At 45.8% G+C, this 27,240-nt stretch overlaps 4 protein-coding genes across 5 annotated transcripts in view; 2 read left to right on the top strand and 2 right to left on the bottom strand.

The window, feature by feature from the left end:
• The first annotated feature begins 488 nt into the window (after positions 1-488).
• Positions 489-1,392, top strand: LOC126561149 (enkurin). The gene is made up of 2 exons (XM_050217093.1): positions 489-1,112; positions 1,201-1,392. Exons 1-2 carry the CDS (start codon positions 513-515, stop codon positions 1,390-1,392), a joined length of 792 nt encoding a protein of 263 aa, XP_050073050.1. The 5' UTR covers positions 489-512.
• A 612-nt stretch (positions 1,393-2,004) lies between these two features.
• On the bottom strand, positions 2,005-4,037 carry LOC126561788 (uncharacterized). The gene has a single exon (XM_050218107.1). The coding sequence runs from the start codon at positions 4,033-4,035 to the stop codon at positions 2,005-2,007; it is 2,031 nt and encodes a 676-aa protein (XP_050074064.1). The 5' UTR covers positions 4,036-4,037.
• Positions 4,038-4,418: 381 nt separating this feature from the next.
• On the top strand, positions 4,419-5,228 carry LOC126563240 (acyl-coenzyme A thioesterase 13). The gene is made up of 2 exons (XM_050219868.1): positions 4,419-4,514; positions 4,884-5,228. Exons 1-2 carry the CDS (start codon positions 4,428-4,430, stop codon positions 5,226-5,228), a joined length of 432 nt encoding a protein of 143 aa, XP_050075825.1. The 5' UTR covers positions 4,419-4,427.
• Positions 5,229-7,014: 1,786 nt separating this feature from the next.
• LOC126561345 (peroxidasin) overlaps positions 7,015-27,240 on the bottom strand; it is a 71,031-nt gene continuing 50,805 nt past the window's right edge. Inside the window, exons 5-12 of one of the 2 annotated variants that reach the window (XM_050217444.1) lie at positions 24,801-25,039; positions 23,793-24,182; positions 23,519-23,704; positions 21,615-21,806; positions 12,812-13,015; positions 12,347-12,519; positions 9,851-10,020; positions 7,015-9,764 (exon numbers count right to left, since the gene is read on the bottom strand). In XM_050217444.1, the coding sequence (XP_050073401.1) occupies positions 7,016-9,764; positions 9,851-10,020; positions 12,347-12,519; positions 12,812-13,015; positions 21,615-21,806; positions 23,519-23,704; positions 23,793-24,182; positions 24,801-25,039 (4,303 nt within the window). In that variant the 3' untranslated portion in view covers position 7,015. The remainder of the gene's footprint in view (positions 9,765-9,850; positions 10,021-12,346; positions 12,520-12,811; positions 13,016-21,614; positions 21,807-23,518; positions 23,705-23,792; positions 24,183-24,800; positions 25,040-27,240) is intronic. The other variant, XM_050217445.1, reaches the window with a different exon arrangement.

Genomic DNA, 27,240 nt, shown 5'->3' with positions numbered 1-27,240 from the left:
GATCAAGTTATGGACACTATTTTTATACAAAAAATACCTCAAACCCCACACAGACGAATACTTGTAGAACTCACTGTACTTAGAAGGTGGTTGCTTTCAATGCCGAGGTAAATCACCTCTAGGGGTAGCGTCGGCGCATCAAAGTCAACAACGACGGTTGACGGGTGTTGCGTGCGGGTTAACACATGCACCCCGGTTGCCTAGGGAGAAGCGTTTGAAACGTGGCCCCGTAGTTATTCGCATGCTTAGATTGATTCTTGCTGGGGAATGTTTAACAAAAAAAAAGCACACACCGCACCGGTTGCTACGATGTGGCAAACAGTAGGTGGTCGGTTGTTTGTTTCAATCAAATAGTTTGACAGTAGATCGCTGCAGCACGGGAGCATTATTCCTGCTGGATCCTTGCTCTAGTGCTCGAGAATCTTCCGAGCGGTTCTGGTTTGCCACACGGTTCTGCTCTTCCAAAGGATTAAGAATTCTTCCTCCGTACGTGCTGCTGCCAACCTTCAAATATGTCCATAGTTAACATCTACATTCACGACGAGAACATCTACAACGTGGAAAAGAAACCGCCCGAAAAGCCTCCCAAACCCCCGCTCTACCACTCCCGGTTTGAGCATCAGGTCCGGCAGGAGACTAAATCCTGCAAGGACGCTCACCGTACGATGGGTTTCTCGAAGATTCCACTGCCCGGTCCAAACGAGTTCCTGAAGAAAAACTGTGGCCCACGCTATCGGGCCACTAAATCGGCACCGGTTCGGCTTTGCACTAGCCACAAACCACCGGTTCCCAAACCGAACGAATCTGGCGCCTGTCAGGTGTTGAAGGTGGTTGATTTTAAAAAGGAGAACATTAAAAAGGTTGTTGCTACCAGCCCGAAGAAGGCGCGACCACGGTATGCCGATACACGGAAGGGAGATTTTCACGATCTGGAAAGATCGGGCCTGATGCCGATCTACATGTGCCGACCGAAGTTCGGTAAAGTACCACAATATCTGATGCGACGAAAGAAAGATCTGGCCGCACAGAAGGAACGGTTGATTGAGGATTGCGCACAGCAAAAGCCACGCTGTACGTATATCTCGCAGGAGGAACGGGTCGAGTTGCTGAAGGTAAGCGCTGCAGGGAAATTAGAGCTAGAAGTAGTAGTTTCTTGTCTTAATATCCCATTAATTTAAATTAATTTTCACCGGTGTAAAGGGTTTGAAGAAAAATTGGGAAAAACTGCAGCAAGAGTACCAAAGCCTTCCGCTACTGACGGACACCGTGCCGAAGATGATACGCAAGGCGAAACTGGAAAATAATTTGAAACAATTGGAAAAGGACATACTAACAATCGAAAACAACCCCTACATCTACCTGTACGACGACGAACCCAAGGAGGCGGCATAACGAGCACCAAGAACTGCAGCAATTTGGGTTGTGATGCTTTCCAGAACCGTGTGGCATTAGATTTTCTTTTCTATCGCTCACATAGCAAATTACCACGTATTACTTATCTTTTTTTTAGTGCATATTATTTTAGAAATGTGATTTTGAACCTTTCACTTTGTGTGTGTGCGTTTTTAATTTATGGGCTGAAGATTTGGAGCAAAATCTAAATAAATTGCGTGTGTGTGATTTTATACGAAAAAAGAGCTTTTTTAAGAATTCTTCATCTCCATCTGAGACATAAATGCATCGTTTGTCATCGTCAGTTGTTATTTGCTCACATGAGAGCTCTCCGACGAATACAAACAAGAAACGGGCTCTTCTAGTCACGAGTACATGGTGGGAATCGCTGATTCTTGCCTCACCAGGAAGATTTACAAGACATAAAAGTACAGAACGAGTTCATTATCTGAACCAACCAATAACTGAACTCGTAGAAAATTGGCTGAATTGATTCTTTTACAAATGCAGAACAAGAAGAAGCCGATTATTGGTAAAGCTTACTCTATTTGAGTTTATTACGTCTCCGGAGATACGTCCTCCATTCTCAGCGCAGTCTTACAACAACTCTATTTACTTAAATGCAGCGTCACATATGAAGCACTTGCGATAATCCACCAGCGTCGTATCGTGCTGAAATATCGTGTCCAAAAACTCCGTCCGAACCGAGCACCGCTCGCACATCTCGCACGTAAGCTCGACACTTTCGAGCGTAACCTGTATCTTGGTCTGCATGCACCGAAACACCTGATGCGTCTTCGGACAGCTTTGACTGTTCGGTTCGATCGGATCATCACAGAACGTGCACACTTCGTGCATAATGGACGGCAACGGTATTGGGTCCGTGCTTCCCAACACTTGACTCAGCAACGGTTTCAAGTCGGTCAGCAAGTACTCGTACTCGCCCGCGTACTGTTCCTGGACCATGGAGCGGATAAAATTTCGCAAGCAACGCAACGCATCCTGTTGCAAAGGAACGAGTGTGGTACCGTTGGTGAATAGATCGGCCATCCAACAAACAACCCGACACGCATGGATCACCTCGATCAGGCTGCAGATAAATTGATGCTGGCTGTACAGATTCTCCGCACTCGCTCTGCTACGCTTAGACTGATAGCTTATCTTCGCACTGAGCTGTATCAGCTGCAGCTTCAGCTGGTACATGGAATGTTCATCGAGCGACAGTACTAGCACCGCATCTTCCAGCGGTTTCAGTGTGTCGGCATTCTTGTTGCCTTGGAAACGAATCATCTCTACTGCATCGTGATATTTGTCCAGCTTGTTGGTGTTGTTCAGGAGCAACGTTTTCAGCGCATCTATTTGACTAAAGCGGCAGAAAAAGATGCATGTCGGCGAACGAAGCGTTAGGTGATCGAACCGTCTCGATGGATAGCCCAGGAAGAACCACGCGGAACGGGTACGTGATGCGGCCACACCGTACAGTGCGTAGGAACCAACGTTGAGATCGCTGTTCACTTCCTGCAGCGTTATCTGCATGCCGTTCCGTGAGCGCGATCCGTTGACGAAGATGTGAAATATTTTCCCCGGCATCGTTGTTACGATGTAGGTACGGGGGCAAACCTGCTGCAGTCCGGTCACCATAAAGTTGTCCATATTCAGTGTCACGGTACCGAGCAGCTTACCATCGAAAGCTATCTCTAGCGCTAGCAAATAGGTTCCCTTCACCGCTAGTATCAGCAGCAATTCTTCTCCATTCGCTTTACGTTCTACCTCGCACTCGATCGCCGAGAAAGGAATGTCCCGCTCGAAGTAAGTTGCAATGTACTCGGCCAAATAAGCACCCTCCTTTGCCGCATTGCTCTTCCCGAATCGGTACACTCCTAACCGTCCGCTTTCGAGCCCAACCAGCAGAAAATGATGTTGTCCTTGGACGGCTACATACTTGATCACGCGTGATGCTTCCTCCTCTTGGTGCACGTGCTCAATCTTTGGACAGTTCGGTGCCAGATGGCAGAGTACGATTTTGCCTGACTTTGTACCGAACGCGAACCGCACCGGTTGCTGGTAAATTACGCTTTCCCACGCAAAACAAGTGATCGTAATCTCGTTCACCATGATCTGCAGCTCTTCGAAGCTATCGATCTGATGCTGATCGTATATGTGCGAATGCCACGTGTCCGACACGTCCAGGTACGTTTCCCACCCGTTTTGAAACTGTTTCTCGAGCCGATAAATTGTAAGCTGACCCATGTTGGTCAGATTCGCGATAAGATGATTACCAGGATTGTTTTCGAAAATACCGACCGGTGATAACCACGACTGGACATTATTGATGAACACCTTGGCTATGTTGGGAAAGAATGTTTGATCCAGCATTATTTGCTTGCGCTGTTCCATCGTGCTAGCATTGTAGATGACATCCTCGCGTGCTAGCAGTGCGCCGGTTGGCCGGGCATTGGAGCATTTGATGCGCGACAGTTCGTAGCAGATTGCACCATCCTCGACGATGTGTCTGTACTTTAGTCTTAGCACGAATGTTTGCTCCTTAGCGCACACTATTATCACTTCCCCGGCGCAACTGATCGTGAACGGCTGGGTGATTTCATCCGATTGCTGGAATGCGGTTAGCTCTTGCATCTCCATCCTGGTTTACGAATGTACGAAGCTTCCTGAAACAAGATGAATAATTTCACTGCAACGATTTTGTCATCTAAAAGGACTTATTTTGATATACTTTTTGGCCACTATTATCGTAATGCGATTGAATAATTCTGCACCAAACATACCTTCAACAAAAACAAGCTCATTTTCTACGCAAAACAACAATCTTTCTGCCTGGCGGCTGTCACAGTTGGCGGCATATTTGACAGCAAGCAACACAAATAAAAAAGGCAGCAAGGGGGAAACGTAGTACCACATTTTGTGGAGTATATTTTCTAGTGTTACTATCGTTGTTCTGGTACAAAAGGGCACTTCCATCGTTAACCAGTGCTATTACTTCGTGTTGGTAGCTAAAATACGTTCAATTTCTAACGATGAGTGGCAAAAAGGGTCTCGAATTGTTGCGCAGCATCGCTACCGTGATGACCAAGACCAACGGGTACGATAGATGTTTACAGCAGGTTTGTAGCGTTTCACTTACCTTTCAATCAATTAATACGACTCCAGCTTGAGTTCGGCTTTATTTACACGGAACAATCCACAAACTACCCGTAAAAGTACATTTTGTTCGTTTTCGGGAACGCTGTTATATAAACATCGCGTTTGTTATCCCGTTTCTGGTGGTTGTAAACAAAGCTGACGGTCATCGTTTTGACAGCTTGACCCAACTAGCAAAAACCGGAAGCTGTTTATAGCAATATGTCAAATTCGAAAAGTAGTACATGGTTTTACTGAGAACCAATAGGAGAACCAACACTATGGGTGTTAAGTTTTCTTTGATTTTAATTTGATTTAATTGTATGTCTTCTATGTTCTATGTTCCCCTTCAGCTCGTAATGGTCAGTGGAGGCGATGGACGATGCACGGCCGAGTTTAAGGTGCAGGAGGAACACTTGAACCGGGCTGGTGGTTTGCACGGAGGATATACTGCCACTATCGTGGACGTGGTCACTACGTACGCACTGATGACGAAGGAAAACGCTGTCCCCGGTGTTTCGGTCGACATTCATGTGAGCTATCTGAAAGGTGCCCGCCAGGGCGATGAGGTCATTATCGATGCAAGCACGGTACGGGCTGGGAGAAATTTAGCATTCCTCGAATGTGAGCTGCGCCACAAGAAGGATAACTCAATCATTGCCAAAGCATCGCACACCAAATACATAGGAAGTAGTTAGAGTAGCTTCCAAACCCGGGGAAAAAGAGAAGCAACAGACAAGCGAGAGCTATGGTAGAAACGAAACGAACTGGGTGTTTGGGAATATTGTTCTAGGTTCTTTCTGTTATCTGTTTTGTTTGAACCCTTTACCCAACGGTTGGAAGAGTTGCATTGCTTTCCGTATGGTGGTAGTAACTACAATAAAAAAAACGCAATTAAACGTTACAACTCTCTTCAGGACCCCTTTGGTTTGTTTTTCGTTCGGAAAAGAAGAAATAGCTATTAAAGATCGATTTATTTTTCCTCCTTGTTTCAAATTTAATCCAGTAATTGGTTGTTGTTTGCTAATAATAATTGGTTTGATTTTCGTTCCCTTCACACGGGGGGTTCTTTTTGTTTGCTTTCTCGCGTTCAATATGAAGGAAGAGTGGGGAACAGTTTCGTGATTTATTTTTCCATCATTTTCGCTTCGAGTAAAATTTAGTCTAGTGTACGTCCCTCCCTATTTCTGCATGCCTCAATGCAATCGAGCCCTCTTTTATTGATTCGATGGCACGGTAGAGTGGCCACTGTCCGATGGATTTTAGCGTTCGATCGTGCCTGTGTGCCGATCTAGGTTTTACTAGAATTATCAGTTTTGCTCTAGTCAAGGTGAAATGGAACGTTTAAAAAAAGTATTTACAGTAAGTAATTGTAGTTAGTAGTAGTGGTAGTAGTAGTATCGGTAGTAGTGGTCGTCTTTGTCTGTCAGTATTAAAGCATCTCAATGAGACGATCATTACGATATGCTGCGGCCGCACTACTAGTAGCAAGTCCATACGCGCAATGAACCGTCGTCGTTTGGCACCGCTTTGGATGTGCTTTCGTAAGTAGACAGTGTGGATTCCTATGATCCGCGTCTCGATATATCAGGGCCATATCCTGGATGGGGCTTTACTTTCTCCTCTCTCCAAAAAACAAACTGATCTAAGACCTGGGATTACTAGTATGCCTGTCGACGCTGGCGAACAGTTGTTCTGTTACGGTGTATTGCCACCAACGAAGAAATCTTATCACTAAAACTTGCTATAAATGGCGGTAATCGCGCTAAAACTAGTTTGCAAACTTCGATAAACTGTAGTGACTATGTGTTTACTTTCCTTTACTATATGCCATTGGATTTTTTTTTTTACTGTAAAACGGTGCAAATATCTGTAGTTTGTCGGGTTTGATCAGTTTTCTAACTATTTGAACGCGCAACAGATTACAAAAACAAAACATAGATGAAGATGGATGATTTTTTCAAACTGAAACACATTAATTCACACATAAAGTAAGATTAAGTGGCTTTTTTTCTGTCTGACACAACCTACTCAAGTCCCGAGACAACCTACAGGGCTGCCTATGTGTAGGACACACTAACGCTTAATGCAGCTAACGAAACGGGAAACGTTTATCAACTGCTGGTGGCACAAAACTGAGTCACATGATTAGTAGAGATAGATAAGTATCGTAACTACCTGGATGGTCTCACTCTCCTTATAATCCGCTTCATTCTCATCCGTTTCTGGCCACTGTCTGCCGTCGGTAATATTTTATATCGCTTTTATGTTGTGAACATGATCACGTCTCTCAGGATCACCCAAGAAAATCTAGTTTTCAGTTCACTTCAGTCGGCTAGAAATCGATTTCACGATGATGGGGTGGTTATCGATCGACAGTTGATCTGATCAACCGCCAAAACTCGATGCGGAAGATCCCGGAAGATTTTGGCATGATTCCGGCATTGCTTTGGAATACCATTCACCCAGTCTCAGTATCGTCTACTTACGGTGTACCTTTGATGATGGTGGTCATGGTTCCACTGTCGTCCGAAACAACGCACGCCGGACAGCACTTGCCCTGCTCCTTCACCAGCACCAGATTGTTCTCGCAGATCAGCTCGGCACACTTCTCCGTTTCGCAACTGATCTGATGATGCTCACATTCACACTTGGTACAGTCGTCTCGCATCCAGATTTCGTTGTTTAATCGCTTAATCCCTTTGCTGTCAACGCAGTGTCCGTGTGGCTTACCCTTAGCCGGATTTGCGCCACCTCCGCCAACGTTAGCACCTGTGGCAGCTGCTGCCAGTACTGCCGCCGAACACTGTTGCTCCAGCCGGCGTATCTTTCGTCGCATCTGTTTCATCGACTTTTGGAAACTTTCAATCAGTGCCTCCAAGCCTTCGATCCGCTCTTCGTTCATGTCGTCATCGATGAAGGACGAATCTTCATCCACCTGCTCGAGGTGGTTATCGTTCAGCGCGTAATGTCCCTCGTCTTCGGGCTGTGGCCGCTCTAGGTCGTCTATCTGCTTAGCAACGTCAAGCTTACCGCTCGTTGGTAGTGCACGCTTCGCACGACTCGCCGATCTTCGCTGACGCACCAGCGGGGCAGACCGTTTATGATGGCGCGAACAATCCGTACAATCGACCCAATGTTCCAGATTGACCTGCGGAATCTCATCGCAACGCTTGTACCCACCCTGCTTTGCCGGTAGTACAAACACGTTATCCGTGGCGGTCGTAATGTTGTCACCATTGTCACAGATGATACGCCCCAGCGTGGCACGCTTGATCTGTGCCAACTGTTCCGGCTTGAACACGTCATTTTCATACCAAAACCGGTCACCATCACGCAGCGCTTGGAACTGACGCACCAGAACGCAGGTAAATAGTGGGCCCATTTTTGCACCGGGCAGCTGATCCTCCAGAATACCGCCAACCCACAGGTCAATGTTACTCGGATGGCCGTACAGTTCTTTTAACTTTTGCCGTACACCGGGATCAGATATTTCGACCTGAAGATCATCGAACACGGTCGCCACTTTCAAGCCACACAGCTTCCGGTAATCGTTGTATCCTGGTAGAGCATGATCACGTGATCGTTGGATGTTGATTGCCGCTAGATCGAGTGCTACAGCATGTGCCACCTCAAACAAACGCTCCGTAAGATCGGTGTTGAGGTTTTGGTTGGATTTTTTCAGCTTTGCAGGTACACTGTAAAGGCCTCTTAGTAGAGGATCCACACCACCTTCGTACATTAGACGCCATGGAGCGAAGAAAGCTTTATGCAGCGGAAGATGTCCTTGCGGTATCGGTTGATAAGAATCGTTCAACCGGTGTAGCATCGGATTGATGAGACTGTGCCCAAACCGGAAGGCAGCCGTAGCAAACTCGTTGAAAATGGTCGGATTCAAGGTCGAATCGTACCCCCGATATTCGCCTAACTGAGCCATGCCACGCTCACCGATCACCAACGGTAACCAATGGTCGTACGTGATGTGCTGCATGATCGCACCAACGATCTTGCGACTTTCGTAGTACAGCTTGTCTCCATCCCAGTGCGGATTGATACGGTGCAGCTGTTCCGCCAGTCGGTTGTGTTCTCGCATCCACACAATATGCATCGCCGTTAGACCGAGCTGCTCGTTCACACGAATGTCACCGGCCGTGAAGCAGTTGATCTGACTCTCGTCCAAATCTCGCCGACAGTCCATACCGTCGGTCGGTGCGGAGAAGGGCAACAGTGGCTTCTGGTTCGGGAAGTGTGGACCATCACGCAGCAGTCCTTGCTCCGTCGTAAGATTACGCAGCTCTTGTGCGAATGTTTCCGTGTAGCCGTACACCTGTGACGCATCGATGAAGGAGGTCAGCTGATTGATCTGCTCCCGCGGTTGCACACTACCGAAAAATATAGACGTCATGCCCGAACCACAAACGGCACTCGAGCGTACAAAATCAATACAGCGTCGGTTCTGGATGCGAGGATCACCCGGTGGAATGTCGATTGGATAGCAGGGTGCAGCATACTCGCACGTCTTCTTACAATCCACACCATCCCAGCTTTCAGAAGTTACCGACGGAATGGCGTGGTCCAGATCGTGATCAAGGAACTGTCCCCACTGCATCACCATGTGCGTGATACGATCGTCCGGCGTGATGGTACTGGTAGAGATGAGACTTGTCGAGACGAGACGAGCACTTGGCTTCTTGAATCCATTGTACATCGCCGACCGGTTCCATCCGATTGGACTGTTAAAACCATTCTCATACACCGGTGGCAGAAGGCGCTGGAACCCGGTAAGGGAAGACCCCCAGGCCGGATGCTTGTAGTTGTTGCACGTCCCATCGAGCGAGCGATACTTCGAGTGGAAGCACAAATCGGAACAGTTGGGTGTAACACGGTGCGCCATACAACCGGACAGTTGTTCCAGCAGATCGAGATACTCGGGCGACAGTAGATCCTGATACCAGAAGTCGGTCGTGTTGGTCGTTAGATTAGCTCCCGTTTCGACGTGCTTCCGTATGATGACCAGTGCTCGCTCGTACACTTCCGCCGCACGGGCAATCTCGCGGGCAGGTCCGGTCGGGAAGCGCACGATGCGGAACAGATCGTCGTGATAGCGTGTTGTATTGCGATCCGTCGCAAACATGCGCCCGATGGTTTGATTAATGGCCATATCTACCTCCCGGGATGCTTCGGCAATCGCAATCCGTACGTACTGGTCGCCCGGCAGTGCTTCCGCCTTCTTCCTGCAACGTGTTTGAAGCCCGTGAAAAGAAAGGACAAGCGTGTTTAGTATGCGTTCGTACTAGCTTACTAGCGGTGGACCACTTACTTCACCGTCAGCATACCGCTGGCCGTCGCACGTCCGTACTTGTTCAGCAGCGAACACTCGTACCGGCCCTCATCCGTGAACGTGATGTTGGCGATGAACAAACTGCCGGCGGATGATATACGGTACTTGTCTTTTGGTGTTATGGTACGACCTTCCTTTTGCCATTTGATCTGTTCGGAGATAAGAACGACCAGCGGAGCCAGAAAACATGATTAGAAATGGCGGTTGGGGGACGCTGAGTACATCGTTCCCAGACGTCCAGCTGCTGTTGGGAGGAGGGTCGCTAAAAGCAACTTGTTTTGGAACAAACGGACATTGTCCTTTATTAACGGATTTTATTGGTTCCATCGCCGATTGCAATGTGTCTCAAATCAACCATGGAAACCATGTACTTGGTTGCGCGTATCCCAAGGCTACATGAATTCATAAAACAGTTCTGCGCCCGCAGCACCTTTAGACTTTTAACTGTCAGCGGACATCGGAAGTAAATATTTACATACCAAACAACTTGATACCAAACAGCAATCGCCGTCAAGATAAGCGAATATTGGCGAAGGAACTTCCGCCGATACGATGCGGCTACATTAGAAGATTTTAAGTCGAGATAATACCGAGACTATCTTTAGCCATTTTGCTTGCTTCAGCGTCCTTTTCCTTAAATGCAAACACACCAACTTTGCTGGTTCATCTTTTACAACGAACTGATGACTACACACACTTTCTGTTGTGATGGCGGTGGTGGTGGTCACTGCTGAGCAATAAATACTGCTTGCCGGAAGCTTCTCCGGATACAGTGCTAAATGCGCTTCTCGGACGGTCCCCATACCGGATGCCCATCAGACAGGAATTATGCTTAAATGGATCCATAAATCTTGCCATTTATAGCAGACCAAAGCATCCAACGCACACCATTTGCCTTCCTCTCATCGATACGGGATGGAAACAGTATCTTATCGGTTGAAAAGTAAAGCAACTTCAGTCTTAAATTTGCATAATCTTTCCGCCTTTCCGTGCCCATCAGCACCGGTGCACGTGGTCAAACGTGGAATGGGGTGGGTGGGTTTAAGATTTTGTCGTACTCGTTAGGAATAGCTCCCGTAGCTCCCGTCCATCCCCCAAAAGCAGCACCATTACAGGGTGTAATGTCCGATATAGGTTTCAAATTTCTCCACGCGCGTATCTCGTGCACTTGAATACCAAGAACGCAAAGAATGATCGGAAACGGACAGATTAGCACGTACTGCCCGTTTTGCCCGGGCAAAGGTCAAACTAGGGCCAGGCAGGAAAGGCATCTTAGGTTGGTTTGTGGGGTGTAGGGTGGTGAGATTGCCGTTGCTGTTTTGGCCCGAGTACCGAGAATGAGGGATGGATTTGTGTTGCATGGATCGCTGTAAAATGAGCTGTTTACAGAAATATGTAAGATAGCAGGAAGGGCGGGAGAAGAAAGGACGGACTGAAAGGGAAGGGATTTACGGGAATCCATCACCGGACCATTAGGTTTCTTATTTATGCTTCACTGTCGATGGGGCGTACGGACGAGGCTGAAGCTTTCGTGCGAACTTTTAAAGCTTCCGTGCCGGAAGTAGGACGACGCTAATGAAAGGTTCCAGCTAGGAGTGTTTCGAGTGAAGCTAGGAGTATTATTTGTTCATTTTGTTTTGCCTTAATCCCTTATGCTCTGTCAATGAGAAGGATCATGTAGAGCGATTAATATCAATAATGCAGTTTTTTTAGCAATGAGACTTCCGGAACAAGCTGTGGGTGATGATGATGATTTTAGTTGGGTTTAGTTTGACGCCATGAGAGCATTCATTTTTTCTAAAAGACCCGAGGACAAAGTGTTTGGTAAAATCCTTTAAAAAGCTATTCTAAAGAGCTGTTCTCATCTTGCCGTGTTCGGACGACCTGAATCAATTTGTTCATATGGCCGGCGTTAGTTCTGCATGACGTTCTTCAGCACACGCTCCTCCTGCACATGTACTTCAAAGGTTCAAAGTGGTACCGGTGGGCCAGAATACCTCTAGCGTGAAAATGTCTAATTAGTTCGGTTGCTAAAATCGCCTAACGCGTGTTCTGCTCACTGCTTTAACCAAGCGCACACAAGCGCACGGTCGCTGGCTTTATGGGTTGCATTCCAGGGAATTTCCTATTGAGTGGATAGAGTGCATCTCGCAATTTTAGAGTACACGGTGCACTGAAGTGTACTCGGGCAAAATCCGATGCATTACACATAACACCCGTTGATGCACAAAACCCAGGATTCTGTATACCACCCTGAAGGCAGAACGAGACAGACTACCCCGGCAGGGGGAAGGCTACTTACAAGACTTCCTCTGTTTTTTTTTTTGTGTACGTTCAACAGGATTTTACACCCATCTCACTCGTCCGCTCGCTCTTTCTACACATTTTTTCCACAAGCCACTAGTAAAGTTCAAAGAAACCGACCATAAAAGGTCCTCACCACACTCTTCGCTGGCTCACTTTCCCTTCACTTACCTGAAGTATATCGTCATTCTCCGCTTTGCAGGGCATCTCGACCGTAGTGCCCTCGATTGCATCCAGGTCGTACGGTTCGAACAGGAATCGCGGCGGACCTGCGTTGATCACGACCACTTCCGCTTCGACCTCGGCTATTCCCAGCTCATTCTCGGCCACACAGGCGTACGTGCCTGCCGTACGGACACGGTGCAGTGATGATAGAACGAACAAGAAAAGAGGGAACCATGTCAAAGTCAATCACGAGCTGTGTGCTGCGACGTGTCACGTTTCCTACCACATCTCTAGAGCAACGTTCGGGGTTGTGTTTAGATCAATTAAAGATTGCACACCCCCTCGGACTGTGTGGTCAGGTCAGGTGAGGTGCCTTTGGGCCACGTAAGAGCAACAGATTACATCCGAACTTCCCGAACGTTACAACGTCAGACGCTGGACTGTGGCGGGAGAAGGGTGACCGTTACATACCTGAGTCAGATACCTCCACGTGGTCGATGGTTAGTTCGATCGCATCGTCGGTGAAAAAGACCTGGCTCGTTTCGTTCACTGGCTGTCCGTCCTTTTTCCACCAGATGTGGGGCAACGGGTTACCGTCGGCTTCACATTCCAGCGTTAGGGTTGAGCCGATTTTCACGTGCTGATTTTCCGGACCGAGCACGATTCTTGGTGGAGCTGGCAAAAGATGTGGTAGAGATTGGTAGATAGATTAAGGCAGAAGCAGTAGAGGCAAAACAGAGAGAAACTATCTGAGATTAGCCAGATGGTGGAATGTATATTGTTGTAGATTCGGAAGGACTACGCTAGAACCGAGTACTTGAAATGTGGTTAAGATTGTGCAACACAGACACAGACACATGTGGTCAACAGATGGATTATTCCGGCCTGGTCAGCAAGATGCACTGGCGTTGTCGATTGAAACAGAAGAAACTGGCCAGAAATTTATTTTGTTGTTCAATTCCTGGCCATTGTGGCGATGTGTTGCGGTGTGCTTGGGTGGTTTTGGTTAGAAAGAGACTTGCTTTTTTTGTGCTGTCTCGTTGGCCTCTTGCTTTCTGTTTGAATTGACCGTCGTGTGAGCAAACTTCTGGTTTTTTTTTGGGTTTCTCCTGCATCTCTGGTGGATCAGGTGCAAGGATCTAAAGGTCCGGAATATTCATGGCTACGAGCGATAAGAACAACTGTATCCAAATCCACCTAAACGGGACAGATACCTGTTCCAAAATGAAGTTCCTTTGATAAAGAATAATTCCCAAAAACAAAAGCCACGAGGAGCCGGTTCAGCGTGGCTCGCTTTGAAGTGATATTTGATGAGTCATTCGGAGAAAAACATCTCGAGCTTAATGGTAGAAATTTCATCTCTTCATCCAGCAAACAGGCGTAGATAAAGTTTACTCCATGCCACTGGACAACACGCTCAGAATTGCTTTACTGTGCTCGTCCCCATTGTGTTTTTTGCCATCCACCATTACTCCCATCCAGATTGGATTACGACGGAGAGCATAGCCAGGACACAAAGAGATGGCAGACGCCGATGTCGGGTTATTATTTATTGTGCAGAGATAGTTTTTCTTCTTTGGGCGCTTTTTGAAAATTTAATATGTTGCTGAGCACCACCACCACAGCACGGGGTAAGGGGGCTGGCGGTCGTATGGAACCTTTTTTCTCGCTTTAAAACGCAAGCAACAGTGTGTAGTGTTCTAGCGTCCCGGTAATCCGATCGCCCATCACATTCTCAGACTTGCTGGGTCTTCCCGGGCCTTGGAAAAAAAAATAAAAAATCAGTGACAGGCACACATGGTGCCAGGGTGGAAAATTCCGCTTTCAGCTCAATTTTCAATTCTGCCAAATTTGGACGGTATTTGTGGCGTGGATTGGCAAAACCTTCGGGCAAAGGTAATCCGGGCACCATCTCCAGAATCCAAATGCATCCTTTATGGGTGGCATATATGCCATCCGCTCGAGACACACACACACAGCACACGTGGAATTGGCCGAAAGTCTAGTTTATTGCCATACCAAGGATACGTGGAATATGGTGTGGTGCATTGGTTGGCAAAAGGAAACTGCGAACACGGGACCACCTAACAAACTGTGGGCTATGGCTTCGATTTCGAATTTATGAGAAATAGAAATGGGGTTTATCTGGTGTTCTCGGGCACACCGTTTCTGTGTGTGTATGAGCATAAGCCATAAAACGGAAATGTGTTGCAAGTATTCTAGGTTCACATACACACGAAGAGAAAATGCACTTGCGCCACGCTGAATGGTGCTGCCCGTTGTGAAGTGTTAGCTTTGGTACGTGCCCTGGTCGGTTGGAGTGAAAAACACCATCTCCTTTCTCTCTCCTTCTACTCCCAGCTTCTTAAGAGGTGGTGGAAGGTGGTGCCGGACAGCATTTACAGATTTATTGGAAAGCATTTTTCTACTGTTTTTTGCTTGCCACCACCGGCCAGAACGCCCATTCGCTTCGACAATAAATTGACGCTAAGAAGAGAGCAACAGCAAACTTCCATATAACCGAAAGCAAACAAAGCTCGATGGGATGAAGAGAGGGTGGGGGGGAAGGGGAAGCGGTCGAGCTTTTAAGGGGACACACTCCTACTACTTCTCGGCATCGGCTGACAGCTGACATGACATCTTTGTTTTGCTCGTTCGCCCCGCAGTTCGGTTTGTCTTTTGTAATGGAAAATTGAACTGCGAAATAAGAAAAACATGTCACCAAAGTGTCGCCTTTTATGTCACTGATCGAGGCGAATGGCTCGGAATTCGGGGCGGAATTTTGAAAAACTTTTCAACAACAGTACGGTGCACATGTGATGCCAAAGATATGTTTTTCTAATGGCCATCGAACGTTGGGTGGTGTGGTGTGTGTAATAAATTTAATTTTCCAATTTCATTTTTACGCACGATATCCTTCAATTATGTGGCAGCGCACGACATTATGCAACAAGTATCATTATAAAGCATCCGAAAAATGCAAATCAAAGTGGAGAAAAATGTTTTTTGTTGTTGGAAAGCATGATAATAAGAAATCACCCACATGTTTGATGCCTGTCCCGGGCACGGGTCGTGTGATGTGGTGCCGGTAAACTTTTTACACGGATGAATAAATATGTAAAGTAGCAGTTTTTGCTCCTTCTATGTGTGTGTTCCGACAACGGTACAACATCCGCTTTTTTGTCCACCAGAAACTCAAGCAAGAAAAGATCAAGAGTTATATGACAGTGTGTCCAAAATATCATGTCCTCAATCAATAGGATACCAACGTGAAAGACTCTTTATACCCGCTTTTGGTACGATGGTACTTGCTGTAAATTATTCATCTCAATATGAACCACAACCAACACCACCATCGTTTCAGACGTTGACGAAGTTTACAGCAACTACAGCTGACCCTTTAACGATGAGGTACACCTTCGAAGTAATTGAAGGCTTCCCTCCTTTACACGACGGGGCCGATGCCCCAATCGGTTCACAGCCAGTTGGCAAACCCGTCTGTGCCACACGATGGAATCGAAATGAAATTAAATGGCACGACAAGGTGAAAGATAATTTGATTGGATCCATTTAACCATGGTTCGACCCGTGCCCAACGATCGTTCGGTGGTTTATCGGAAGATGAAATGAATATTGTATGCTGAAGCGCAGTTTCTTTTTTGTTGCTCCGTTGTTGTTGTGTTGGTTTTCCCCCTTTTAAACACTTCCTTCTCGTTCGACGTCGGCGGTTTCGATCTTTCCGTTTCCGATCGAGCTATAGGTATGGAGAGTTCTGTTTTTTTATTCTCTTTATTGAATTAGACGACGGTGGAAAAGAACGATCGGACATCTACGGCCAGGATATTTGCTAGCTGACAGACGGCAGGACTTTTTTTTTTCTTTGCTGTCTGTTTATTGTACAAGCACACAAGACAAAATCGTTTGGCAAGAACTATAGTTGGGATATGAAGTTGTTTCTACCATGGCATGGCATCCGTTTGATTGTGCTGTAGGAAGATGGGAAGATAGAATTGTTTCCAAGATGGCTTTTACAGCTGTGATGACTTGTTTTGACCTCTAGCTTTAAAATACAATCGTAGTAAAAGCAAATTGGCGAAGAAAAGGATCGCCAAGGGTTAAGGATCGAAAGAAAATTCAATTTTTGTCGGTTTTGGGTGGCACAATTTGTGGCAAGTTCTGCTGCACGAGAAATTTATTCCATTAAACACAAAACGCCCAAAGGTATGCAATTGCCAATACGCAATTTCTGTAAAAAATCGTCTAATCTCTACGAATTTTCCCGATTCTTCAATCCCAATAATCTTCTTCCCAAGTTTTGTCCTTTTTTCTTTAAGCCTCTTCATCCGATTCCCTTTCTGATTCAATTACTTGCTTTCAGTATTCGGTGCAAATATGCTTATCTTCTACCTAGAGCCTGCCATTCTTGCTTCCCTTAACGATTGCAATCCATCCCGATTCGGGCCGTGCGTCAATCTCGGGACAAGGGTTGTAGACATCCAACACGTAACACTCCCACCGAGGGAAATGGGAAAGCAAATCGGAAATAAAATTACATTCCATTCATTACAAATCACAATCAAACGGTAATTTCGGTGGACGCGTCTGCTCGCCGTTTCTGGCACCATTACCCCATGCAGGGAAAAGCAAAACCCGAATACTCGATCGATCGTTCCAGGTTTGCTAGAGTGCGGGTCGCGAAAAGAACGGAAAAAAACCTTGCGAGCTTTTACACGCACACCCAATCCACCACCATCCAAAACATCAGCAGGGAGTTTGTCCCTTCTTTTTGGCTTAACAATCAAACACCTTTTCCTCCCGATGGTAGGGAAAAGCAAAACTAGTCAACAGCAACCGATCGGTTCTGCCAAAAGGAACCGTCTGCAGCACTTCCTGAGATAAAATTCCATCCCTACTGATGAGCGTAAAAGTGTCTGACGCAGTTCGTGTCTCGCACGAGCATGTTTGCGTATTGTATTGACGGGGGAACCGATTCCGACGCGTTATTTGAAATTCAAATTGCATCTTTCATCGGCGTACCATTCAGTGAAAAGCACCTCACAGAAAAACATGGTTCCGCAGTAGTTTGTTAGCGAAGCAGGGTAGTAGTGAGCCTTCAGCACCCGTCTTAGGGTGACATTTTCTGGTAGCATAACTTAGACGAGACGAACGGAGCGTTATTGGGGCATGAAATTTGTCAATCTGATTATCGAGCAGCGAGGAAGCGGAATGTGGACAGGTATCGGGAATGGTGCACGTGCCAAGAAGCGAACCGTCTGTCAGGAGTCACTTGATTTTGGACGCTTCGTTGGAGTAACCGTAATAGGGGGAGGACTGGTTTCTGGATCGTTTCTTGTTGGCTTCCGTCCGTCACACGGTTTGGAGCTATTTTGCCTCCTTAAGTTAGAATTTCCGGATGAACGTCAACTTGAAAACGTCATTATTGGAGAGACACACCGGAAACGCACAATGGAAAGATGAGTGAACTCTTTCTACCGGTGCCAGCAAAGGCATAATAATTGGCAGCAGTTGATGATGAATCGGACGAGATAGGGGGAAAAACCCTCTTGACTAGCTTTCAAGTAGTTGGTTTACATTTTTCCTCAATAAACAAACTAACGCACGGAAATAAGAAACGTAAAACATTCTGTTATTTCTTTCAGCTTCACTCGGTAGCCTTAATCAGCATCGATATTGACCGACAGAGCTGTCTAGTTTTGGATAGAATTCGAGTTCTGTCCCAGTTTTTGTCTTCTGTTAACGTCGACGTTGCAACATCAAATCAGAAATCCTAGATAGGGAGCAAAAACTAAACACAAAACGATCCTCAAACGACCCAACGGTGGTTGTGTTTGAGTAGTGCAATTTGGGAAGATGAACATGCACGGGAGGTGTTTTTAGCTGTGAGGTCTTTCACACTGCCTCTACCATCGGTGGAGTTGATCCATTACGAACTGAGAATTGCGTATCCGTATCGTCAGCCACCGGACTATCCTCTAATCATGATGGCAAAGATCCACTGGAAGCAAACAGTGCGTCTCGCCTCAGCCTCCAAGAACCTTCCCGCCAATGGTGACAATCTGTTTATCCACCGGATCGTTGATTAAACTCTCGATAATGGATGCGTCAAATTCTGGCCCAAACCTGCACGATCGATGGTGCGGCCCGAAAGTGGCAAACCATTGACGTTTGCATGCCGATACAGGGCTTAGTCTCTATTTTTCGTTTTCTGTCTCTAATGTCCATTTTTTTTGCCATTGGACGAGATGGAACCGGAGGTAGCATTGTAGTTGTGAAGAAAAAACTGACACAAAGCAAAAAAACCAACAGCTCTCCAATGATGATGTCTATCTTCTGTCAACTAGTCCGATGCTGTCCCTCAATCAAGCGAACCTTCACTGTTGCCCGAAACGAAAAGCCACCGGGAGACGTGATGTTTATCATCTGTTTTTCGTGCTGTTTGGCTGGCATCATCGAACGCAGCAAAATATTGTTCTCCTGTTTCTGGGCGGGTTTTTTTTTGTGTGTGTTTTGTTTTCAATACAATCAACTGTTTGGTACAATTGGTTTTTCCCTTCTATTTGCCATTATTCCGCTGCTGGGGATGTTGTGCAGTCTTATCATCATCCACGACAGCAAATAACATCATTGACAGGGAACAGTTTCACGAGGCATAGACCGTTTTTTTTCCTTGTTTTTAATTCGATAACATGCTTCATAATGTTGATGAACAACAGGGCTGAATATCACCCCCATCTGCCATTATAGTTGTTGCAGTAGAATTTTCCAATTCAAATTGCATACACGCAGGCGTTTGTTAATTTCAGCATGAAAATCAATATACGCCGGAAGTTATGCAATAAGAATTAAAACCATTTTTTCCACTACTTGTATACTTCAAGCAATTAATTATTACATTTCACGATACTATTTACAGGTGAGCCCAATAATTCATAAACATACACACACACACACATATTGCCCAACCCCTGCTTGTTATTCCGACAAATTTACATCCCTTATCGTCATATGCGACACAATTCCAAGAAATGAAACGTTCGAACCACAGTGAATGTTTACTGCCCGCCAGCAGGAACACTGCTGCCCCAACACTGTCCGAGCACCAGCGCCCGATAGCTGTGTCGGGTTCTCGAACGTAGCAACGGCCGGTTGATGGATGCATTTAATTAAATATCGATTGAGTATTGCGTCGGATCTGAAACGTAAATTGTCTAACTGCATTTGGTAGCGATGATGCTGTTGCTGCTGCTGCTAGCTGGGACATTCCGGACAGCCCTCGGACAGTAGTCATCATCGTGCGTACCAGCGTCAACCATCCAGCCACCGGTCGTGGCCAAACATCATCAACCGTTTTCTGCGAAGCGCAATCATTGGAAGTGTTCCGCTTATTCCGGATGTCGGCTGTACACGGCTACGTTTGTAGCGACCACACGGACCCACGGTGCAATCGCAATTGCTTGTTTTTCGAAATAACAACCTTTCGGCTGGACGATAGGTTGCAGTGATAAATTACGTCCGTGCTTGACTGTTGTTCGGCTGTTAGAATAATGTTCCAACCCGAGAGAAATATTTAATGAGTGATCTGCCTATCGCGTTCCGTGTGGTAAGGCAGGAAATTTTACGCTGCGACAAATTTGCCATTTGAAAGCGCGAGAAAAAATAAATATTTAGAACAGTTAAAACATTAATTGATGAACTACAGTAGCAAACCTCAGCAGCCTCTCTTCAGCTTCCGAATGTGATAGGATCAAAGGAAATATTTCTTCCTCAGCACTGACACTCGTTGACGGTAATTTATGGCTTTGACAGCTTGCTACTGCCAAGCTCGAGAAGATCAAATGCAATCACATTAGATGACGGAAATCGATCAATTGCATCACACCATAACACCGGCTGCATTCTCAGCTTCCTTACCTAACCAATAGCAGCCAATACTAATGGCAGATGTTTGCCTTATCATTCCGTTAGCCCAATGCGTAACGAATTCCTGTGGCCCGTGTGTACATACACACATGACGCATCATAAACATCTCAGTCAACATCCATCAATCACGCTTTATCCACTCGTGTATAAATTACGCTCGTCAGGAGTTATATATATTTGTCCTGCAAGGGGAAATGCACAGAAGGCACGAAAGGCGCAATACATAGGCGTACACAGCAATACGAAAGGCGTTACAATGCTGTGAATATGTGCTCCAGACGTTAGATAGCTCGAATATTAATCATACTACAGCAAAATTGGTAAAAAAAAAACACGAGACGGATCCATGCAAATCAACTACCTGACTCGGAAGCAATGTAATGTTCAATGTAGAGAGAGAGAGAGAGAGAGAGAGAAAATGCACACACAATGCAAACACATCCGAGCACGATTTATGGGCGGAATCGATTTGACCACAAAACCAACAGAAACGGATTTAGTGACAGCTCATCAAATAGCCCGGTAAACCATGAGTGGTCAATTCGCAAACCAGAATTAATCGGAAACAGGCTAGTAACAAAAAAATCGTCTATTATACCCTCGTAGAGTCGGGTATGAACATGACTTAGAAGCCTTTGATACACGGTTTTTGTATCACGCATTAGAATCTTTTTGAACGTTAAAGTTTGATGCATGTGATACAGAATAAATTCCATTTTTGAAGAGAAATTGCATACTTTTAGGCAGAGTTTCAAACCAAATTTAACGCCTAAAGGTATGCAAAACGGGTAGCTTGTCCGTTTCAACAAAAACGTTGACGAGGAAGCCGGATTGTTTGCATTGCTCTTTTTTCCAACCAACGGATATTTGCAATTGATAGTCAATATTGAACAATACTTCCCAGTGGGCGTAAGAGTAAATTTAATCCATTTTAGTATTGTGGAAATGCAATCAATACGGATTAGAGGAGTTTCCAGGTAAGCGATTCTCCCAATAATAAATCACTATTGTCAGTCCATACAACATTAATTCTTTCAATACGCTTTTGGACTTATTTTAGAATACTACGTATTTTCTATAGATTATCAATAATGTTAAAGCATAGATAAGTATGAGCTTCCTTCATGAGGGGTTAAGTAATGAATGGGTTAAGCATTGTTAAACTTCCGATCAGTAAACGATGCAATGTAGAGCAATGAGCTTAATGCCTATCGTCTTTCTAATTAGTTACATTGTGTGAGCTTTTACGTGTGAAATTGTAGCGTTAATATTTTAGCTTCCGACAGTATATTTCTAGAAATACATCAGACAGCTTTCGCATAACGGACTTACCTTCATGTTCTCCGGTTCCGGAATCCTCCGGTATGGCATTACTAAGCTCGGTCGGCTTTGGGGATGGTTTCGAAAGTGGGGTTGCACTGCTCGGCGGTTGCACGGTCGTTGGGTCGCTGGCTGCAGTAACCGTGACCGGGGATGCTGTGGATGCTGTCGGTGTGGTGGACGTGATGGATTCAAGCGGACGAGCTAGTGTTAGCAAAAACGGTTACATTAGCATTCCGGACGTTGGCGCGCGTTGTTGTTGGTATTTGGGGTGGGATGTTTCGGGTTTGGTGAGAACTTTGCATTGCCGCTTAGAAGAATGTGAAAGCAATTAACAGGTGCACAGAGCGATGTAAAAGGGAATTGTGTGTGTGTGTGTGTTTTTTCATGCTGGTGTTACGGTCTGTTTTTCGGTGAGCATTTCATAGAAAACAGGGGCATTACTATCATGCAGACAGGCAGTAGTAGCTTGATTGGTGTTAATAGCGGACTGTTGTGTAATCTTCGGCTGAGGCTGTTTGAGTTACTTTAATTTAAATACCAAATTGATATTCATCAATAGCACGAACCCCTGAAAGTATGCAACACAATTATTTGGAGGGCTTAAACTCTCATAAAGTTTCGCGTGAATCGAAAGACCAACTTAGTAACGAATCGAAGCTAATATTTTGCATACTTTGAGGCGTTTCGAATCTATAATCCAATTCCGTTTCTATACAGTGTTCATTGACCTTTTGTTACTGTTGTCATCTGAAAGAGGGAAGAGTTCACCAAAATTCCAAACCATAAAGACAAACTTATGCCAAACAATCAAACGCTCACAGGCGCAAAGAGAAGCATTATGCAGAGTCTCAGTTCCGGTGAAAACTATATCTGTCACAATCGGCTTTGTAGACGTCGTGTACGGTAAAGCTGTTAACGACACAGTACCAACGCTGACGCAAAGTTCATTTCCATTCGCGAAGAAACACAAAGGCGAATGATTCTAGAAACGATTTTACTTACTCACCCACCCACTCCACTCCCCACACGAAACATAAGTTCCAGGAATTCGATACCCTTAAGTTTATCGTTCGCGTCTTCACGCTTGAATAATGTCGCGATACGTACAGCCATACACGCACACACACCTTAGTGCCCAGATGCATGGAGGCGGAAACCAATGCGGACAAAAAGTTTAGAAAGTATGTGCATGCGTGTGTGTGTGTGTGTGTGTGTATGTGTTTGTGCCGGTTCTTATGTATGACTCGAGCAACGAGAAGTTTGTGAAGTGGTACTAGAACCTGGCCGACGACACCGGTAGGATCAAAACCCGACCAGTACCTAACCATTACACTTGCGGTAGACATTTGTTTAATCGAGCAAAAGACGTCTTGCACGCTTAGTTTAACATGAAACTCGTTTGGCGGGGTGGCCTGGGTGGGATGGTTTGGCCTCAGTTCCGGCTATCCAAGGATTTCACTGTACATACGCGTCCGACCGACAGGTAACGCAACAGGGAAGGGAAGGAAAGTGGAACGGAAGTGGTTGAAAATTCCGCACCAGTTGTCATGTGGCTTTGGGCAGGCCTCCCCGGTCGATGCCAAGCTCGGCAACACCTTGGTCTGCGTTGTACTGTGCTGCTTGTTTTGCATCAAAGTGCGAACGATTCGCCGTCGTTCTGCGGTGCTTCCTATCTCGCTCCAAAAAGTCGTCTTTGTAACGCGATTATCCTCACTCGAAAGTGATGTCAGTCGTAAAGCAGACGCCACCGAGCATCGGTGTCGATTTGTCCCAAAGATGATGAGCAGCGTCCGGAGCTCATTCCGGACAGCGACGGATAAACCGCAGGTGTTTGGATGTCGGGAATTAGTGCACTCTGGAGGCGAGAGATTGAGGCGTCCGTTTTGGGGTGAAGCGTGTGTAGTAGCACTTACCGTTCACCTGTACCGACACGTTGACCGAAATGTTGCCAAGAGCGTTCCCGGCACAGCAGGTATAGATGCCACCGTCATCGAGCGTCGACACTGGCAAAATCAGCGAACCATTCCCAAACAGCTTGATGCGTCCGTTCTGGATGTTTTCGTTATTGAATTTCCATAAAATACTTGGCGTTGGAGCACCTGCAGAAAGGATACAGATCGTGTTTGTGAGTTTGAACGCGGCCCGATGTCTAATTCAAGTCCCCCAAGGCCGGTAATAAAAACCTACCGGTAACGACACAATCCAGCACAATCGGTGCGCCCTCGAGCAGCTCGAGCGGATCCGTCGGTGTTCGCAGGAACTTGGGTGCTTCCGCTTCGCTTTCGACCACATCGTTGTTGACTGTCAGATGTGCGGTGCGTGACCGCGACTCCCCGAGGCTGTTACGGGCAATGCACGCGTACTGACCATCGTCGGCCGGCACGGTTTCATCGATACGCAGCGAACCGTCGAGCAGCAACGTAACGCGACCGTCCGACGATTCCGACCGGATCGTATTCTCCTCAAACAGCCACACAATTTCCGGCCGTGGGTCTCCCGTCGTTTTGCAGCTGAATACGGCCGTCTGACCGTAGCTTATCTCGATGTCTCTCGGTTGGACGACAATTTCCGGCTTTGCTGCAGAAGAATAGGGCATGTGGCGGAAGAAAAGGAAAATATTAGCTGAAGGCTTTTGATGTCAGGAGAAGCGTTCTCAATCGTCCCAATCGGTATCGAGACAAACTAGGGATTCGTTTTGGGACAACTTTTGAAACACCTTTGGGTTGGAGCCTCAATTTGTCGGAATTCGGGTTCTAATCGGATTTAAGGGGATAAGAGATGGGAAAATGAAATGATACCATCGATCAGGCGAAAGGTGCAAAAAAAAAACGCAAAATTGAGCACAAGAGTTTTGCTTTTTTTACCGAAAAGGAACATCAACTGAATACCAGAAATTAAGAAACTAGGTTAATGATAAACTTATTCATGGTCCCTCTAGGGCAGGTGCCTGGGTTTTTTGTTGCTACCCACCGGTAAACAGTTATTAGCACTATTTATTCCACGTTTCCCTTTTTTTTCTGTGTTCCGCGCTGCACACAAATAAACCTGAATAACTCCCTAATGAGACACATTTTCCATTTCCACTCGGGTAGAGCACGGAAACGAAAAACTTTGTTTATCACGCCGAAAACAAAACGAGAACGGGAATGGAATTCGGTCGTGACGGTTGTCCTCCCGCAGCGCAAACCAACTTACCGCAGTGGAAATCTTTCTCCGTGATCGAGCTAATTGGCTGACCTTCGAGGGTGGATGGTGTGGCGCAGGTTGCACCGGCCACCAGCGACTTCCAGTTCGGTTGCTGCATCGTCCGCACGAACCAGAGCAGTGAGCAGTCGCACTCGAGCGCATTATCGTCCAGCCGGAGCCGTCGTAGGGATGATAGCTGTTTGAAGCTTCCCTCCGGAATGGTCTTAATTTGGTTGCCGTGCAAATAGCTGTCGATGAGAAGGTGGGGAAAGGGGGGTGGGGGGGAGGATGAAGGTGGCATTAAGAGAGAAAGGAATGAACCGTTTATCTCAAGAGGCTGACAAAATATTTATCGTCCAAGAAGCGTCGGCTGCAGGTGCAAATCAACCAGGGTTTCTTTATCGTTTTGGAGAGGTGTTTTTGAAGCGAATTGGACACAATTTATCAACTTTCTTTCTTCGCTTTGTGAAGTGCTGATGAACAAGGATGGTAAACAACGAGAAAAATTAATGGGCTTCAGCAGTAATCAGGGAAACGATGTTATTGTCACGCTCTTACAAAACATCGTCGCTTTAATCATTGTTTTGGTTTTTGTTTTTTCCTTGTTGCTTGTTGGAAACGAAATAAACAAGCTTTTGCAAAATGGAATTGAAGGATCTTTTTTGTTGCTTAGTATTGTACATTAATTTAAAGAAGCTGCCTGAGTGCACGAAATAGATTGACGCCTAAATGTATGCAATTCTTGCGAACCACGTGCTCCTGAACCACGTTGAGTCTCTGTCAGTATTTTATGTTTGATATAAGTTTTCTTGAAACAATCGAGAGCTTTAACTATTGCGATAAATAATTTCCATAATCCTGTTTATATCTTTACCAGATTCTTGCTTCTAAAATCGCCCCGCCGATTGGTTAACAGATGTGTCGTTTTCATGCTAAAACTAGCGCGCGTCAATTAGCGTCGATTATTTTAACATTTTCAATTACACTTACAAATGGAAACAACATCGACTACGAGTCGTTAAAGAACATCTCGAAGAAAAGAAAACCGCTATGCATGTACTGTAAAAGTATTGCGCTGGAAGCAAGAAAAAAGGAAACGATGGTAAATATCAGCATCGAGTAACTGTTCTCCAGACGTAGTCGCTACGATAGCTGCTGCATGGCAGACGCTTGGGCTGGTGCGGGGTGTTTGTTTTTAATTGCCCGCCTCTTTGCTTGGCCTTGGGAAAGGCTCTTCAGCCCCCCGTTCAGAACGGTTTCGTCTGACAAGAGGCAAATACAAATACATGTGCAAGCCGTCGGGCCAGCATCCGCTCGACTAAAGCCGGCTCTACCATTGGCAACCGATAGTGCTGGAAAACGGATGCGAAAATCTTAGACCTGTCTTGCGTGTTTTCATCTCATTTTTTTTACGTTGTTTTCAATTTCTTTTCCCCCATAGCTTGAAGACATCGGCGTTGTGTTTTTGTAGCTGATTTCTATCTTCGCTCTCGCATCGAGTAGACTTCGTGGCATAGGTCTCAAACCTTAGTACGTTGAGACCTCTGTTTGTGTGTGAGTGTGTTTGTAGACTCATTAACTATCCTTTCTTCAAAAACAAGCAATTTTACGATGTCATTTTTAATCACCCAAAAGGTAAAATATTCGTTTCTTAGAAGAAAGGTGTAACAAACAGAAAAAAGGACGACTATTTTCAATAATAAAGATGCTTCTTAGAAAAGCGTTAAAGCCATCAAAGCATAAAGAAAACCGATGAAGTATTGCTTTCGTTTTCGCTTTTGATTACCACATTATAACTGCACTTTTTTAACGTTTTTCAATAAGTACTCCAACTTTCAAACTATATTTTTTATTATTGTCTTCTTTTGAATTTTCTTTAATAACATTTTATCGATAAATCTTTTTTCTGGTGCTGATTTGTGTTCCTTCCAGCTTCAAAGGAATAAGCGGAAGCGTGGAACTAGCACGACCACTTCCGGAAGATATTGTCGCTACCGTTTTTCCGTTTTCTTGTCACATTTCGCAAATAATAACAACCAGGCGAACGAACAAGCGACCGGATATTATCGCTTGTTGTTATTGTCGCTCCACAAAGCCCTTCGACCTCGCCCCTAGGGCATGTCCTCGCCATTGAATGTATCCCGAAAAGGGGGCAACGGAAACGTGCCATGCAAGCATCACATCTCTAATGTCATTGTCATCGTTGTCACTCATCTACCGAGTCCCCCTTCACATGCTCCTTCTTATTACGCTTCGAGTTTTTCCGAACCATTTTCTTCCCTACTGGATAACTTTTGTCCTATCCTCGGGCTGTGCTTGTAGTAGTTGTATCGCTTTTTTCACCCCAACTGGATCTCTCCACTTCGTGCTAGATTGGTGTGTGTGTGTGTGTGGTTCGGATCATCGTATCGCAACTCAAGCAGCTTGCAGTTTTAATCAAATGGTTAAT

The sequence above is a fragment of the Anopheles maculipalpis genome, chromosome 3RL, assembly GCF_943734695.1.
Source record: "Anopheles maculipalpis chromosome 3RL, idAnoMacuDA_375_x, whole genome shotgun sequence".
NCBI classification, from domain to species: Eukaryota; Metazoa; Arthropoda; class Insecta; order Diptera; family Culicidae; genus Anopheles; species Anopheles maculipalpis.
Note: the sequence above shows the minus strand (reverse complement) of the source record. Positions and strands in the feature narration are given on the sequence as shown.